This window comes from Pyrus communis, chromosome 5 (assembly GCF_963583255.1).
Source record: "Pyrus communis chromosome 5, drPyrComm1.1, whole genome shotgun sequence".
NCBI classification, from domain to species: Eukaryota; Viridiplantae; Streptophyta; class Magnoliopsida; order Rosales; family Rosaceae; genus Pyrus; species Pyrus communis.
Window position 1 is genome coordinate 25,729,927 of NC_084807.1, and position 17,848 is coordinate 25,747,774.

The window sequence follows — 17,848 nt, forward strand, 5'->3', positions numbered from 1 at the left end:
TCTAGTTCTACTTCTAGGTACCCAAGTTAACAACGTACCGGTTCGCTTTTAGCGCGAGAGAGAAATGGAGGCCCTGATTGCCTCGTACGGAGACTCGTCGTCGGACTCAGGCTCCGAGTCGCCGGCTCCACCTCCGCCACCACCTTCAGAGCTCAAAAACTCTCAAGAACCGACCACTGCGCTGCCTCCACCTCCTCTGTCACTTCTCGACAGCCCCAATTCCTTCGGTAACCTCTGATTCCCATCAATTTTCTATCTTTTAGCTTTCTGTTGTGATGGCTTTTTCCGAGTTGCCCACCAAGTGTTTGGTGTTTTGCATCTGAAGGATTTCTGGACTTCTCCCCAAGCGCCCAGCCGAGCAGAGTTCGGAACTTTGCTCACGTCGAAGGGAACTACGCAGTACATGTATACATCCCAGGTAATCAAAATTCTCGAATTTTTCAGCTCTATTAGCAAATGCCATCGCTTTGCACTTAGTTTTTGCTTGTTTAATTGTGTGGTTCCAGTTCATATACCACCAGCACCGAGGAAAGAGATGGCCTTGTTTTTGAACAAGCTAGCTTCTCTGGTGCCTGGTCTCCATGCCGTTGACGTTGACGTCCCGCTTGACGTTCTGCGTAAGGACGAGCGTAAGCTTGAACAGGTTGCTTTAGGCAGAGAGTTCCATATAAGTCTCGGAAGAACTGTTCCGATTCGGGTGCACCAGATTGATTCCTTGGTGACAATGCTGCGGCAGAAGCTTCAGATTCAGAGGCGGTATGGTTACATTTACATTCTCTTGTCTGCATTGCGTGAATTTAGTTCTGTTATTTAACATAATTCTGTAAGCCTGCAAATTTTTCGTCCATTTTCGGTTCAACACATTTTGTTATTGTGAAACAGGTATTGGATTGATTTTAGCAAGTGGGAGGCTTTTGTTAACGATGATCAGACCCGGACCTTTGTGTCGATCGAAGTCATTGCTGCTGGGTTAGCTGAGGTATGATTGCTAGCTTTCTCTCTTGGTGCAATTCTAAATGTTTTCAATTGTTATATGGGCTTAAGATTTGGTAAGTACTTGCCGAGAGTCATGGGATTTTGAGATATAGATATCTTGCTTGCTTATTAGCTTAGATTGTTTGGTCTTCTGTGCACTTGTCACATGAAAAGCACAAACGAAAACTAATGCATGATATGCTCATGGTTTTAACATGTGTTGTCCTGGCATAAATCATGTTCCTAAGCCTATGAAACTTAGGGCACGTTTGCCTGGCTGGACAAGATTGGAATTGGTATTTCAGACTAGTTAGGTTAGGATTGAACTGGATAGGTTAGGTTTTTTGTCTAATGATTGGTGTAGACTGTCTCAACTAGACTAGGAACGATGGGATTTAAAACATGAAACAGATCCGCGACATCCAAACGATGACACCCCCCACCCAACAACTCTGCTCGTGACTTGCAACACCACTCGTACCCTCCTTGCCCCTTGCGGCCCGTCAGACCACTCTGATATCCTAGAGGAGTGAAACGTGGTTACTAGAAGCATTCCTGTTTTCGTATTAATGCACGGTTGAATCAGCTTTCATTGTCTACAAGTCTGAAATATTTCAACTTCCATTGATTTCAGATAACAAAGCAGATTCAAGCCGTGAATGAGGTGTATAAGCTTCACAATCTTCCTGAATTTTACAAGGTTAGCTTTTTCGTGCTTTTCAAACTCGAAATTGCTTACTGAATATATGACAATATATTGGAGCAAATGATTGTGCCTGAATACTACTCATTGCTCAAAAAACTAAATCACTTCATGGGGTGTTGGTGATCACAGGATCCGCGCCCTCACATATCGGTAGCTTGGGCATTGGGTGACATCAGCAATTCCCTGAAGAAAGTGGTTGAAGAAGAAAGACGAAGATCTACCTTCGGAGGATCGTTACAGAAATGTATTTTTACCAGTAAATTCAATGGTATCGAATGTAGGATTGGTAGTAAAACACACAAAATATGTAAATTTTCTGAAGAATAATGTAGCCATTTAACTATAATGTGAAATTCCGAGAATATATCGCTGAGCATTGGATGAGAAGACATTTCTTCGTTGGTGTCGAACTTCATGTCGAAGGTATTGACACCAGTGTAAACGCCATCATCCATGTAGATGGTAATTACTTCCCAGCAACTAAGGGTGTCGGAACAACCTTGCACGCAGCCTCCTGTGCATTACTTAGTATTGTCTCAGTTTCTCCAAACTTGAATGCTCCTGTAAACCCACTCGAGTCTTGACCTTTCCGTCATCTGTGATTACCGGAATGCCGGCTTGATGTTGTCGTTGACCAACCCAGGTTAAAATACCGATGAAATGTTGTAGTATTTCAATGTACTTGTTTTTATATGCGAGAGTTCCACCTCTATCGTTGTAACAGCATCTGATGCGGACTAGTCCTTCATTCCCGTTACTCTTTGCCATCTCCACTTCGAACTTGGCGTAAGGGCTCCCAGCCTTCTCTCCGGTGAAATTGAGAAACCCCGGAGCTGGCGTACCATCAAGATTTCCGTCGTTGTGGTTTGGTTTCACCACTATAAATCTTGGCAGAGTTGGCATTTTCATTCTATTGTCTGTATATACCTTGATATTACAAGTATTTGTGTGTGCAATATGCATGCTATGTTCATGTTATGCTTATGTTTATATATATATATATATACAAGTGGCAACACACATATATGTGTGTTACCACTTTTGCCAACGTTTTCTCCAAAATTTTGATTTTGGTGGTGTTCTAACTTTTGTGAATGCTAATAACAATTCCCTCGTTAACCGTTGGGACGAGCAACAAAGCAGTTTTGATTCAAAGGCGATCCCTCGGAAGAAGTCGATTCTTCAGTTTTTTAAAACAAATTTGAAGGGAAGGAAATATTTGAATCGCATTCAGATGTCTGGTCAAATTCTTGAACAGTTAATATACACAGAAGTTCCTTGTTCATGTCACGACTTATGAGAGGATGTACGTATTGCATTTGCATCAAGAGAGAGAGAGAGAGAGAGAGAGAAGATTGTAAGTGGTAAGGGAACGACTAACGATGGCGTTGCGCTTCTAATCAAGGGGATCGATCCGAGGGTCGTGTTCACTTGCCATCGCCATTCCCGTGCAAAGGCATGTCGGGCACATTACCTGCCACATTTGCAGATGCAATGTTAGATATTTGCCATTTGGAAGTCACCTCTCAAAAATTTGCTACTAAATTATCTTAAACTCCATTTCCAGTCAATTATTTTTCTTCCGAAATGTCTTTCACATGCTCGACAAACACAACAGTCACCAAACATGTGAATCAGCTATTCCTCAATGTATATGATGAAACAAGTGCTTCTAAGCGGCAGGCAAGAAGAGGAATTTAGTAAGCAGTAAACATTCAATTCAACGGCCATAATTATATGTCTAACCTTTCCCGCTCCTGAGCAATTTGAACATCTTTCAGTTTTTGGCAGTGAAAGGGGCTGGTTTCCGCCATCAACTGTTGAAACTGGTTCGGTAAGAACAAGGGTTCCAGTGCTGGAGCAACGAGCACAAACAAGATATCCTGCCTAAGTATCAAATACACTGGGTAGTTGACATACGAAACCAATCCAAACATCTTTGAAACACACACACACACACACACACACATATATATTAAGGAGACTTTGAAACACACACACACACACACACACACACACACACATATATATATTAAGGAGACTTTGAAACTATTACATTACAGGAGGGGGAATTTCGAACTCGAACGCAGGAGTAGAACCCAAACGCTTCTCCACTAGGATATTAGACTAGTGCCGGTCTTGAATTTTTTGGTGCCTGGAGCGAATAATGTGCCCTTTTTCAATACAACAACATAAATTAAAAAGAAATAATTAAAGAGGGCTGGAACCCAGTCGAAGCTGGGGGGCTAGGCCCTCACGCCCATGTTATATTACTTTGAAAACAAAAAAACATACAATAGGAGAACATAGTACTGAAACCTCGACAATCAAAAGCAAAATCAAATACAACCACTCCAAGCAATCAACATAGCCATCACATATTGAATCCAAAAGGGTGACAACCCATTCGCTGCATATAATGTACAGAAGATAACAAATTCTGAAGTGACATGCTTCCAAGTATGATATTAGGCAGAAAAGAGCGGCGGCTTCAACCACTTCTTCAGCTATATCCGTCTGGGTGAGAGCAGCCAAAGACATGATTGTTCCCTAATAACATGAATACATGGAGTAAACACCAAAAGTAGCAGCAAGGGAAGGAGATTTGAAGTAGATGAAGAGGTGTAAAGAGTCTAAAGACCTGTGAAAGTCCAACAATAAAGACTTCGGAGCTTGTTGTCGAATATATGCAGCGTATCATTTCTGACATATCAAATCGAGCCAATTCCTGCCAACTCCAATCCCAAAAATCCTACAGTAAAGCATAAATCTTATTATTTTCTGACAAAAGATGTGCCCGACTCCAATGTGTTTGACGCACATTTCCTACCCATACATCGAAACCTTCATCTGCAAAGACGAATTCCAGCGATTCTTCTGGAGAATTTAAGAGCCATGCATCACCTGGTTAAGATAAAGAAAAGCCAGTAACCAAGTTCAATTGAGTTTGAAGCACATTAGAGCCTAATTTAAAATGTATCCGATTGATGTTCATCAATTTACACAATAGTTAGTTTCAAGAAAGGAAATTCACCAAATAGTGAGCTATACATTCAAAATTTTAAATAATCAACTTAGTGGGACCAATATATTGAAAAAAATGGAAGGAGCTATGAAAGTAAGGCTTTTCTCTAATCAGGCGTCCAGAGAAACAGTATTTTACTCACGTATCAGTTACGGGGAACACTCCCCACCTGAGCAATCTCATTAGTCCTTCACATCTCAAACCGTACAGAAATTGCACTAACAAACACGACTCCTATTAGTCCTTCACATCTCAAATCCAGGAAGTACCCATCTTTCGTCTGAATCTGGAAAATAAGCAGCACTCAATTTCTCCAGACGATCCAATCTCATACATCTTCCCTGCAAATGCATGTGTGCCAGACTTCAAGATCAAATTTTTCCAACAAAAGAAACTTAAAGATCAAACTCGTTAGCGGAATAAATGGTGCACAAAGGGAGTTAAAATCTTGACATATGTATATTTTTGGCAGATTTTATGTGAGCATGCAACTAAAACTGGCATCACCATCAATGGTGCACAAAGATTGGTGTAAAACTTTAACGGTTTGAGTTGTAACTTCTCCATTGTACTTGTTAAGGCAAGACGGATATCACCTATGCAATTTTCTGTAGAACTTAAAAGGCTGCATAGCAGCTCTTGTTCGTTGTATTGAATACCATGGTTTTATTGATGACTGCAGAGTTTGCTGATGATTCATACCAAAAAAAAAAAGTCATTTAAACAAATTCAGAGCGTTCATCCACTGTAATTTGCAGATATACAAACGTTAAGATAAAAGGAAATGCACAGTACCTTTCACCCAAATTGGAGGAGCACCGGTGGCATTAGCAAGTTAGCAACGGGAATTGACATACGAATATCTTCACAGTTTCTGCACAAGCACAAATCAAAAGAATCCGGCGGTGGAGTTATGTACCTCTCCTTGGAAAATGCCACCTCTTGGGATTTCAAAATATGCGGCCGTGGCCAGCCGTCTGACCACGCCAATTCCACCAAAGCCGCCGCAACGCGGCGTATTGTCCGATTGATTGCTTCAAACAGAGTACCCAAAACCCCTGAAAATTATTTCTTTATTCAGATAATAAAATTTCCCAAATTTCGAATTTTAATTCCGAATCAAAAATACGGTCTGAATTTTGATTACCTAGAAATTGGGGGGTTGGGTTGGGGGGTTGGGGTGACTGTGATAAGGCGTGCCAAATTACAGAGTGTGTCGGTAAGATGTACAAAGCTTTTGCAGTTTCTCAGACTTAAATACCGAAGCCCCGTAAGCCGTTCAATCCAGGGGGAAAGCTCTTTGATAGATGTTCCATCCAAGGAAAGCTCTCTTAATCCTTCCATATCTTCTTTAATGCTTGGAAACACCTCAAATTGTGTACAACCGTAAAGAGAGAGAGAGACAAGGGACTTGAGCTGACAAATGCTACTTGGAAGACTCTTTAGTTCCTTGCAATTTGCTAGCTTCAAATGATTCATTCCCGTGAGATTATTAATTGACGAGGGCAGTTCTTTAATTTTTGATCCGGATAAATCAAGAACTTTTAACCCCTCAATCAATGTTGAAATCTCTGGAAACATCTCAAGACTCGAGCAGCCAGAAAGTTTAAGGGTTTTGAGAGATTTCTTAAAAATGATGCTTGGAAGACTCTTAAGTTTTTGGCAATCTGATAGGTTCAAATGATTCAACCCTGTGAGATTATTAATTGACCAGGGCAGTTCTTTAATTTTTGACCCGGATAAATCAAGCTCTTCTAACCTCTCAATACCTTCTGAAATCGATGGAAACATCTCAAGACTGGAGCAGCCAGAAAGAATAAAGGTTTTCAAACATTTCATATGAATGCAGCTTGGAAGACTCTTAAGTTCCTTGCAATCATTTAGGTTGAAACGACTCAACCCCGTGAGATTATTAATTGACGGGGACAGTTCTTTAATTTTTAACCTGGATAAATTAAGCTCTTGTAACTCGTCCATACCTTCTGAAATCTCTGGAAACATCTCAAGACTGGAGCAGCCATAAAGAATAAAGGTTTTGAGAGATGTCATACGAATTTTGTTGGGTAGAATCTTAAGTTCCTTGCAATTTGAAAGGTTCAAATGACTCAACCCCGTGAGATTATTAATTGACGGGGACAGTTCTTTAATTTTTGACCCGGATAAATCAAGCCATTTTAACTCCTCCATACCTTCTGAAATCTCTGGAAACATCTCAAGACTGGAGCAGCTAGAAAGATTAAAGGTTTTGAGAGATGTCATACGAATTTTGTTGGGTAGAATCTTAAGTTCCTTGCAATTTGAAAGGTTCAAATGACTCAACCCCATGAGATTATTAATTGACGGGGGCAGTTCTTTAATTTTTGACCCGGATAAATCAAGCCATTTTAACTCCTCCATACCTTCTAAAATCTCTGGAAACATCTCAAGACTGGAGCAGTGAGAAAGATTAAAGGTTTTGAGAGATGTCATACGAATTTTGTTGGGTAGAATCTTAAATTCCATGCAAGCTGATAGGTTCAAATGACTCAACCCCGTGAGATTATGAATTGACGAGGGCAATTCTTTAATTTTTGACGAGGATAAATTAAGCTCTTCTAACTCCATACCTTCTGAAATCTCTGGAAACATCTCAAGACTGGAGCAGTAAAAAAGATTAAAAGTTTTGAGAGATCTCATACGAATTTTGTTGGGTAGAATCTTAAGTTGATGGCACTCATTCAAATTCAATAAAACAAGCTTTGTAAGAGTCCAAATAGACGGGTGAACCTCAACTAAACTTCCACAACTTTGAAGAATTAGCCTCTCAAGATTTGGCACATTTGTGAAGTCAGGGGTTTCCTTAAGGTATAGACAATAACTTAAATTGATGAATTTCAACTTTTCTTGCTTCTGTTAAAACAATCAGGAAAACATGCATTACTTAATAAGACATCTCACTCAAAGCCCAAACATTTAAAAGAAACAAACGCATGTAAATGATTGTACATACCTGGGTTCCTTCCCAAAGTCGGTCAATGAGACTATATTGCATGTCAAGTTCAACAAGATTTTCGAATTGAAACTTGGATGGCAAAGACTTGAGAGGGAAATGAAGCAAGGAGAGATACCTCAGGTTAAGCAACTTTAAGGACCCAAACAGGTGTTGTTTGAAGTACTCATACCTCAGGTTAAGCAACTTTAAGGACCCAAACAGGTGTTCTTGTTTGCAGTACTCATCTTTAAAAACGAAGCCTTGACTATTGATCTTGAGAAGTCGTAGTTGAGTCATTCTAACAAAAGCTTCAGCATTTAAGCATCGCCAGTCTGAGTACGATAAATCCACAATTATGCTTTCAATTGATTTTGTAGCCTGTGCAAATCAAAGTAAAGGAAAATATAGAGAACCTTAGTTTTGATTATGAAATTAATGATTGTTTCTTAGCCGTCCGATAATCATTTCATTTTCTGTTTAATTGTTTTCAATTTTCATTATTAAAACAATAAAAATTAAAAATTGAAAACAAAAATGGTTATCAAACGAGCCTAAGAAATTGATTTTGATCAAAAGTTGAACCTTTCTACTAACAATTGCATAAGAAAAAGATTTCTCACCGTATTTTCAGTTAGCACCTGACGAACATCTTCACAACTCCACAACCTACTTCGTCTCCCAGGATCTTTGAAAGATTCTTCGCGGACAATTTCCCGACTCATTTCCTCTAATGAATCATGCATCTCCAGTTCCCCCCGCCCTGAGATAGTTATGAGAGCTCGATCAATTAGAACTCTTATTCCTGTATGAGGATGGAAACCATAGCCGTCCAGAATTTCGATTGCTTGGTCTTTCTTTATCCCTTTAAGGAAACATGCAATATCTAGAAAGATTTTCTTCTCTGTGTCATCTAGTCCATCGAAGCTTGTTTTAAGCACATCATGAATTCCCCTTAGCGAGATTTTCCTTATTTTTTCTAACTCATCTTCCCACTCGCGTATAGTTTTTTTACGAAGAAAAGCTCCCAAAACTTTGAGTGCTAAAGGCAGACCTTGAGCATATTTTACGACACGATTAGAGAGATCATCATAATCTCTGGTGGGTTGGTTATTTCCGAAGGCGTGCTGCCTAAAGAGTTTTAGAGCTCCAGAATCACTCAGAATCTTGGGATTATATATCACATCAGCTATGCTTAGTAATTGTGAATCTCTAGTTGTTATAATAATTCTGCTTCCACCACCAAAGGAATGTGGCTCTTCAAGTAAAGCTTCAATTTGTTCTAATTTATCCACATCATCAACAACAATAAGAACTTTTCTCTGACCAAGGCTTTTTAACATCACCTGAAAACCTTTACTCGATATGTGAGAACTCCCCACCTTGTTGTCTGAGATACTCAATAGAAGTTGTGCCTGCATATGTAGTTTGCCATGCTTCATGAAACCTTCCTTGAAATTTTCAAGAAAGCAAGAAGCTTCAAATCGACCAGCGATTTTATTATAAACAGCTTTAACGATGGTTGTTTTGCCTAAACCACCCATACCCCATATTCCAACAACTCGAACATTATTCGTTTCACCTCCGGGAGGATATAATAATGAAAGCATTTCATGCATGTGAGAATCCATGTCAACCAAGCCATTATCTTCGCTTGATGTTGATGAGATGTCGATCAATTTCCTATAAACATCTTCTACAATTTCCTCAATAAGCACCACATCATTCCTGTCAAATTAAAAAAAACAATATAATAACACCACCAAATAATAATTAATGGGTCTTTTTCATCTGACAGTTTTCAAAAAAATAGAAATTAAAACTAAAAACTAAATATTTATCAAATTACCACTAAACGTTACAAAAATCCCAAAAATTAATAGGAAACTAAAACAAATTAGAATTTACTCATATTTTCGCGAATCCCAGCCGGATAAACTGGTGGCAGTTGTAAGAGCGGATCTCCAGCCCTGAACCTCTTCCATTTCAGCGTTAGAATCACGATCGTGCTGAGCAAAAGCTTCCTCGAATTTTCTCTTGAGTTTACGAACGTCAGACGGATCAACTTCATAGAAAATGGGGAGCACAATCTGGTTATTGGTATCCTTGCATTCCAAGATTTGCACGAGTTCTTTCAAGCACCAAGTGGAAGAAGCATAGTCTTGAGAGAAAACTACAATCGAAATCCTTGACTCTCGAATCGCTGTCAGGAGCTCGGAAAGGTCGTCGCCTTTTCTGAGCTTTTCGGCATCCATGAAGGCGTTGATTGGTTTCTTAACCAGAGCGTTGTAGAGATGGCTGACGAAGCCCTTGCGAGTGTCATCCCCTCTGAAATTGATGAACACTTCGTATTTCCAACGAAGGCCAGACGAAGAAGAAGCAGCAGCCATTAATCGATCGCACCTGGTCAGCGATGATCGAGCAGCTATGACTAAGAGAATTGTAAGTACAGAGATACTCAAATAGATCTACAAATTGGATCACCGGAAATTGGTCTGATCGATACCAAGTCAATGAGTCAATGCAAGAGGACAAAAGGGAAAAGGGAAATTATGCTTTATGTGTTTTCACATCTTCTTCGGGGAAATTTTGGTGTGAAAGGAGTCTCGTGCTTTTGATTTTTTAATCCAAGAAAATGCGAAGAAAAGGGTTAAAGTAGTCAATTGAATCTACGCACTACACACTACACACTACACTTGCCTACCCAACAACCTCTTAATTTAAGATATGTAATTGAGAAAAATAGTTTAGAGGAAGGATCAAAGATGGTATCTCCATTTATTCTCTCTCAATCTTCCAGCATGCGATTTAATCATGATTAAAGCTTAAACTTAATCTTAGGTCGTAGTATTTAGGTCTAATCGGATTATAAGTTCTCGCTGTGATATTGTAATTGGAAGATTAAAAAAAATTATAATTTAAGCGTCTGTGGTGAAGTCTGTTAGGAATTAAACCTAAAATTAAAAATTTCGTTAACTTCATTAATTGTTAGCACATGAAGTTTACAAATGAAACTAAAAATATAAAGTTAGTCTCACATGTAATCTCTACGTGCTAACAATTACTTGAGAGTTTCATTTTAGCCTAATATGTGTGGCTCACGTGCTAATATTTAACAGAGTGTTGACGAAATTTTCAATTTTGAACATAAATCCTAATAGACTTCACTACATAAACTTAAATCTTAATTTAACTATCTTCTAATTATCTTATTACGACATGAATTATTAATCAAATTAAACTTATTATTTATTTTACAAATACGTAACTAAATCACACAGTGTTGAATGGAAGGCAGCACCCCAAATGATGAAAAGCGGGAGCACCGAAAGTCAGAGAAGGATTCTTTACCCTCCTAATCTCTCTACCCTTCCATAACTTTCTATTTGAACAGTCACACTTAAATCACGTCAGTATCTTATGTTGATTTTTTTTATAGAGATAATAAAACAAAAAACAATATGTGAAAGAAAGGAATAGAAATAAAAGGTAGAGAATCCACTTTCCCGAAAGCTATCTCCGTTTCTTTGTTGAATGGACAGCTGTCTCTTTGTCTTCTTTTGGCAGATAGCTCCTACTGGCCGGCCTATTTTCCACAGCTGGTTATAGGACTCGATTGCCATATAAGAAGTGTTATGTTGTAATTCAATATCGATGGAAATCCAACAGGATCTTTTTCGAACTTTTGTGATGATTTTAGGTATTCGTTTATCATATATTATGTAATCAGTTTTTATCAAATATTATTTATGTTCAATTTTAAATTAAAAAATGTAAAATAATTTTTTACCGCATAATATACGATGAACGGATACAATTCATAGATCTCCGAAATCCTCACAAAGAGGATCCATAAAGGATATGGATTCAATGGAAATAGGAAACTTGAACGAAAAACTCACGGTACTGTTCATTTTAACAAAAAATCATATTTTTACACTAAAAAGTCAATTATGGTATTATTCATGTTATACTTTATTTTATCTTTATAGTTAAAACTTAAAATTTTCAAGTCATTTTTATTAGTTTTCCTATGGAAATAAGCTAATTTTGAATCAAATAACATTACTTTATTTTGTGAGTAAATGAATTTAAATCAAACAACATTCATTTATTATGTAACTAATTAGTTTTGTATGTATTATCATATATATTAGGCACATTTTATTACACGTGATTTTGTAAAAAAATTTAAAAAGTTACAATATTAACAATATATCAACACTATTTATGTTAATTATAAATAGGTCAACCATATATTGTGATACTTAAATTCATTTAAAATCAACAAAAATTACAAAATTTGCCACTAGAGCTGGCATCCTCGTCAACTAACACACTCTTGCTCATAAATTTTATAATTGGAATAAGTCATACGAATCAAATATTGCAATGTAGTGTCTATTTTCTTATTCTGTTTTTTACATTTGGATTCAGACACTGCATTGTAGTGTCCATTTGCTGGTTTCGTTTTTTCCATCACTCACATGCCTCCCGCATGTTCCTTTGTACATTTGGACTCAGACAATGCAATGCAATGTCTGTTTCCTGGTTCTAGTTTTTCCTTTTGGATTTAGACACTGCATTGCAGTGTATGTTTCCTAGTTCTATTTTTTTCATCACCCACATGTCTCCTACACTTCACACTTCATGCAACTCCTGATTTTTACATTTAAATTCAAACACTGTAATGCAGTGTCCATTTCCTGGCTCTGATTTTTACATTTAAATCTATATTAGGTTCTTTTCTATGCCTTGAAGACAAGAACTTTATATTTTTCTTGCATTGAATGCCAAAACAATGATCACAAACTGATCAGAAACGATCCAAGTCAGTTTGCAATCTTTGTTATTAAAAATAAAAATAAAAAAAGTAAAAACAGAAAGTAAAGAACTAGAAATAATAGTAAAAACTGAAGGTAAACTGCTTGTAAATACTCGTAAAGTGTTAACCAAAATGACAATAAATTGCAAGAAAAGGTAATAACTTGAAAGTAATTGATAAATACAAGCAATCAGGCATAGTTTCAACCTATTCAGGCAAGTTTGGATGCCAGGCGAGCAAAGTTTTGCAAGTACAAGACATGTTTTGAGAAGTAAACTTTAATGCAGGAAATCAATAATACAAAGAAAGTAGCTGAGCCATAAATACAGAGGAATGTTTGAACTACAAAGGGAGTATGTGAAGAGTAGGTTGCAAAGCTTTTTAGAAGTCTTTTTTGTATGTTGAGTTGGGTGTCCTTTTTTCAACCTTTTTGCTGCCTTTTATAGAACCGCCGTTTTCTTCTAGAGTAAGCCTTTCCTCCTCAGTTCATTCTCTATGGTGCAAGTAGCTGATATGATCTGTTGTCAAAGAATGAGTTCCTACTTGAATACTTGAGCTTTGGATACCCTTCAAACGTATCATCGTTGGCTAGGCCTGGCAATTCCTGACACGACCCGATAACCCGACACGACACGACACGACACGAAGTTAACAGGTGTTCGGGTCAACACGATAACGAATCGGGTCGTTATCGGGTAACCCGATAAGCACCTGTTAAGATAACGGGTTGATTCGGGTATACACGTGGGTAACACGATACACGACAAGCAGAATATTATTTTTGTAATTTTATAACCCTAAAAAAAATGCTGTAATAATTATATACATTAATTTAACAATTTTATACCCCTAAAAACTATAATAAATATATATATATATATATATATTAAATTAACTATAAAGTCTATAATAATTATAATAATTATATATACTATAATAATTATACCCCCAAAATATTAACTATCTATAATAATTATATAATTATATATATATATATATATATTTAATTTTGAATTAAATTTTATAAAAACTATAATAATTATTAATTAAGATGCATGATGCATCCATTGATTTGATTCCATTCCATTCATGCCGCCCTTTTTGAAGAAAAATAGAGGGAAAATGAAAATGATAAGAAAAGTTGAAAATGAAACAAAAAAGTGAGGGAATTAGGGAAAGATATTGGAGGGAAAAGTGAAAATTATAAGAAAAGTTGAAAAGGAAACAAAAAAGAGAGGGAAAAATGAAAATTAATAGAAGTGATAAGAAATTTATTATTATTTTTTTTAAGTTATTAACTTTTTATCACACATATGACATATCTCACTATTTTTATAATGATACATGTTGACACACCCCGACCGAGATCAGGGCGTGCTGGCCGTCACACGAAGGTGACGTAGCCATGTGCACGTGCGGAAGCTAATGAGATAGTAATGTAAAAGTACGAATAATTTAAAAACTAGCATACAAAGTACTAAGACAAGTGCTAGCGTAAGTGAAACTCTAATTTCAGAGCAAGACTACAGCAGTCCAAAGAAAATGATACGACAATAGTACACCCGAAGGTGACCCTACAATGGTGAGTATCTGTCAGAAATGCCGGGACGCCCTCTGGGAAAACCACCGAAACTGATAAGCAACTAGAACCTGGAGGGGCGCAAAAACAAAGGCATGAGTGGGCAAAAACAAAGCTCTTTGAAAACCATTTAACAAAATACATTCTAACCCCTCGCCGTAAAACTTGTATACTTCCCAGAAAATAAACATATATACGTATGTATAAATATGCCAAACATGCTCAAGGGTATAACAATCATGCTCAAGAATGTGCCATGTCAAAGCCTCATAACGATATGCAAGTGCTCAGGTATAAATCGCATCAATAGCATAACATCTGGCAGCCGGAGTCACCTAACGTGACCTGTACAGCTGCATATAGAGCTCCAATCTCAAACTCAATAACTGAACAACTGAACAACTGAACCTGCCCACGAGTCGGAACCACCTTAAGTGGTCTGTACGACAGGACTGGGTGTAACGTATATATACGCTTTAGTGCTACGATCACGTGAAGGCTGTGCGAATAATCGCGGGTCACCTACGAGTCGGAACCACCTAATGTGGTCTGTACGACAGGCCTGTGCACCTAGCTTGGATCCAAGCTGAGCATATGGTGCGGGAGGTGAACATCACGTGAAAGATTGTGCCCTGCTCAGGGCGGGAGCACTAACACCGGGGGTGCAGGTTATGAGCTCTCTAAGCATCTCAAAATACTGCTGACTGTAAATATGAATAACATTTACCTGGAACTTACCTGTGCATCAACAGCACCCAATACGCATATATATATGTATGTCACTACTAATACATGCGATGATGCGTAAACGACATTCATATGATGCATGGCATAAAACAAATAACCCTTTTTATTTAATTTCTGGGAATATAAATGTATATAGGTATATACGGAAAACCAAAAGCCCACTCACTGATAAGTGGAAGGGTCGTAGCCCCCCTGTCTCGAGTGTGCACGCTCGTCCTCGGGATACGTATCACCTATACGCGAAACAACTACAAAAACGTTAATTTAAAAGCACATAACCAACTTCTCGTAATAACTTCTCATACATTGCTCAAAATGGACAATTGAATATACCAACGTGCTCTACACAACCTCAGTATCACAACCATATTTTTAGAATAATTTTCCTCCGCCGCACGCGCCCCCACGCGCCGGCCACGCGCAGGCACGTGTGGCGCACACTGACGGCGTCAACTGACGCCGTTAGGAATATTCCGTCAATTTTGACAGATTCCGTTAACGGCGTCAGGAATATTCCGTCAAATTTGACGGAATATTCCGTCACCTTCTCCGGCGAGACTCCGGCGCCGTCGCTGGCGCCAGAAAACTGGGAAATTTTCAAACTTCGTTTTCTCACTCGTTTCTCAACTAATTTTCATGATTTTTGAACCAAAATGAAGCTTAGGACTAGTAGAATCACGATATACCACTTTTAAAAGCTAAAAACCACGCGATCATACCTGTCTTCAAACTAAAAAACCTGCCAACTTTGAACCAAGCTTTCCCGACGTCCAAACTCGTCCAACGAAGCACTTCGAGGCTCCTTGGGACCTCACTAAGACATCTACAAGCTTCAAAGGTCCAAAAACATGCTAAATTAAGTTTGCATGAATAGTGTTCAAAACGGATTACCTCGAATCGACGTGAAAACTAATGATTTCTCACCAGAAAATGGTATGATCGTGCTCCTCTCAACCTCACGAGTTCAATGGTGTAGTTGGTTCCCTCGATCTATGATGGTTTGGGTGAGTTTGGTGTTCGTCCGTACGTTTATGGTGATGGGAAGGGAGAGGGAACTCGAGGGAGAGAGAGACAGAGAAGAGACAAAGGGAGAGGGAATCACGGGAGAGAGGGACAGTGTGTGTGAGTGTGTGTGTGTGGTCCAACACATGCCACACCACACAAAACAACCACTAACGTGACAAAAACGAAGTAGGGGCAAAATCGTAATTTCACATGTACGTTTCGATATTTCCAGGACGGGATGTCACACATGTGATATACTACTCCGTGTACCAGTCAATTATACGTACAAAATAAATAGATTTAAATCTACTTAACAAATAAATACATATATATGTATATATATATATACACACACCATTGGAACTTGATGGGATACGAATTCTCCAAAACTAATGAAAGTATAAATAAACTCTTAAGTGTTAGTCAATCTATCGTTTTGTTGGGATACGAATTCTCCAAAACTAATTTCAACGATCCAAACCGTCAAACTTGTTTGTATATGCTTGGAGATCACATTAACAAAAAATCACAAAAAACAAACATTCAGAGATCAAGTAACGGGACAAAGCTTTTCGACGGTTATAAACAAAAAATTACGATTTAACGGTTATTTTAACTCCGATTTTGATGATTTTTTACAGGTACATTCATTGACCCTATATGAATACAATGAATGAATTTGATCTTCAATTTAAAATATTTACACAAGTGGATACCACAAAATCTATTGTTCTACTTAATGAAAGTATAAATAAAATCTAAGTGTTAGTCAATCTATTGTTTTGTTGGGATACGAATTCTCCAAAACTAATTTCAACGATCCAAACCGTCAAACTTGTTTGTATATGCTTAGAGATCACATCAACAAAAAATCACAAAAAAAAAACATTCAGAGATCAAGTAACGGGACAAAGCTTTTCGACGGTTATAAACAAAAAATCACGATTTAACGGTTATTTTAACTCCGATTTTGATGATTCTTTACAGGTACATTCCTTTATAATTCATTTTTAAAAATTTGTAATCAATGATTTAAGACTTAAATTGAAAAAGAAAAAAAAAGAAAAAAAAAAAGAAAGTGATACGATCGGTACTTTGATAACTATTCTCCTTAAAGATAATCGCTAAAACCATAGCGACTGATATCGCAAAAAGTCCCTATCTTCATACCGATCCCTCCCCTTTCAATTTTTATTTTATTTTATTTTATTTTGTTAATGTTTCTTTAATTTCTCTTACCATAACAACAAACTATCATATTCGTGTTTTTCAAAATATATTATAATTCATTTTTAAAAATTTGTAATCAATGATTTAAGACCTAAATTGAAAAAGAAAAAAAAAGAAAAAAAAAAGAAAATGATACGATCGGTACTTTGATAACTATTCTCCTTAAGGATAATCGTTAAAAAAATAGCGACTTATTTCGCAAAAGGTCGCTATCCTCATACCGATCCCTCCCTTTTCAATTTTTATTTTATTTTATTTTGTTAATGTTTCTTTTATTTCTCTTACCATAACAACAAACTATCATATTCGTGTTTTTCAAAATATATTTTTTTTGTGCAAAATATATTATAATTCATTTTTAAACATTTGTAATCAATGACTTAAGACCTAAATTGAAAAAGAAAAAAAAAAGAAAATGATACGATCGGTACTTTGATAACTATTCTGCATAAGGATAATCGCTAAAAAGATAGCGACTCATATCGCAAAAGGTCGCAATCTTCGTACCGATCCCTCCCTTTTCAATTTTTTTTATATTTTATTTTGTTAATGTTTCTTTTATTTCTCTTACCATAACAACAAACTATCATATTCGTGTTTTTCAAAATATATTTTTTTTGTGCAAAATATATTATAATTCATTTTTAAACATTTGTAATCAATGATTTAAGACTTAAATTAAAAAAGAAAAAAAAGAAAAAAAAAAAGAAAATGATACGATCGGTACTTTGATAACTATTCTTCTTAAGGATAATCGCTAATAAAATAGCGACTGATATCGCAAAAAA

At 37.0% G+C, this 17,848-nt stretch overlaps 3 protein-coding genes across 4 annotated transcripts; 1 reads left to right on the top strand and 2 right to left on the bottom strand.

Annotated features, from left to right (window-relative positions):
- The first annotated feature begins 47 nt into the window (after positions 1–47).
- LOC137735596 (uncharacterized) lies at positions 48–2,045 on the top strand. The gene is made up of 6 exons (XM_068475026.1): positions 48–227; positions 326–418; positions 507–756; positions 883–979; positions 1,610–1,675; positions 1,811–2,045. The coding sequence occupies exons 1-6, from the start codon at positions 65–67 to the stop codon at positions 2,006–2,008; spliced, it is 867 nt and encodes a 288-aa protein (XP_068331127.1). The 5' UTR covers positions 48–64; the 3' UTR covers positions 2,009–2,045.
- A 1,032-nt stretch (positions 2,046–3,077) lies between these two features.
- Positions 3,078–4,979, bottom strand: LOC137734489 (triacylglycerol lipase 1-like). Its single transcript, XM_068473745.1, has 6 exons — positions 4,976–4,979; positions 4,518–4,585; positions 4,323–4,433; positions 3,977–4,231; positions 3,428–3,568; positions 3,078–3,155 (listed from the first exon to the last, which is right to left on the bottom strand). Exons 1-6 carry the CDS (start codon positions 4,977–4,979, stop codon positions 3,078–3,080), a joined length of 657 nt encoding a protein of 218 aa, XP_068329846.1.
- LOC137733670 (disease resistance protein RPV1-like) lies at positions 3,831–10,246 on the bottom strand. 2 transcript variants are annotated; one of them, XM_068472821.1, is made up of 9 exons: positions 9,583–10,246; positions 8,298–9,402; positions 7,696–8,055; positions 5,854–7,595; positions 5,502–5,764; positions 4,849–5,394; positions 4,503–4,585; positions 4,323–4,433; positions 3,831–4,231 (listed from the first exon to the last, which is right to left on the bottom strand). In XM_068472821.1, the coding sequence occupies exons 1-5, from the start codon at positions 10,062–10,064 to the stop codon at positions 5,743–5,745; spliced, it is 3,711 nt and encodes a 1,236-aa protein (XP_068328922.1). In that variant the 5' UTR covers positions 10,065–10,246; the 3' UTR covers positions 3,831–4,231; positions 4,323–4,433; positions 4,503–4,585; positions 4,849–5,394; positions 5,502–5,742. The 2 variants fall into 2 exon arrangements, with proteins under 2 accessions (XP_068328922.1, XP_068328921.1); XM_068472820.1 differs by having other exon boundaries at positions 3,833–4,231; positions 4,512–4,585; positions 4,849–5,047.
- Between the last annotated feature and the right edge of the window lie 7,602 nt (positions 10,247–17,848).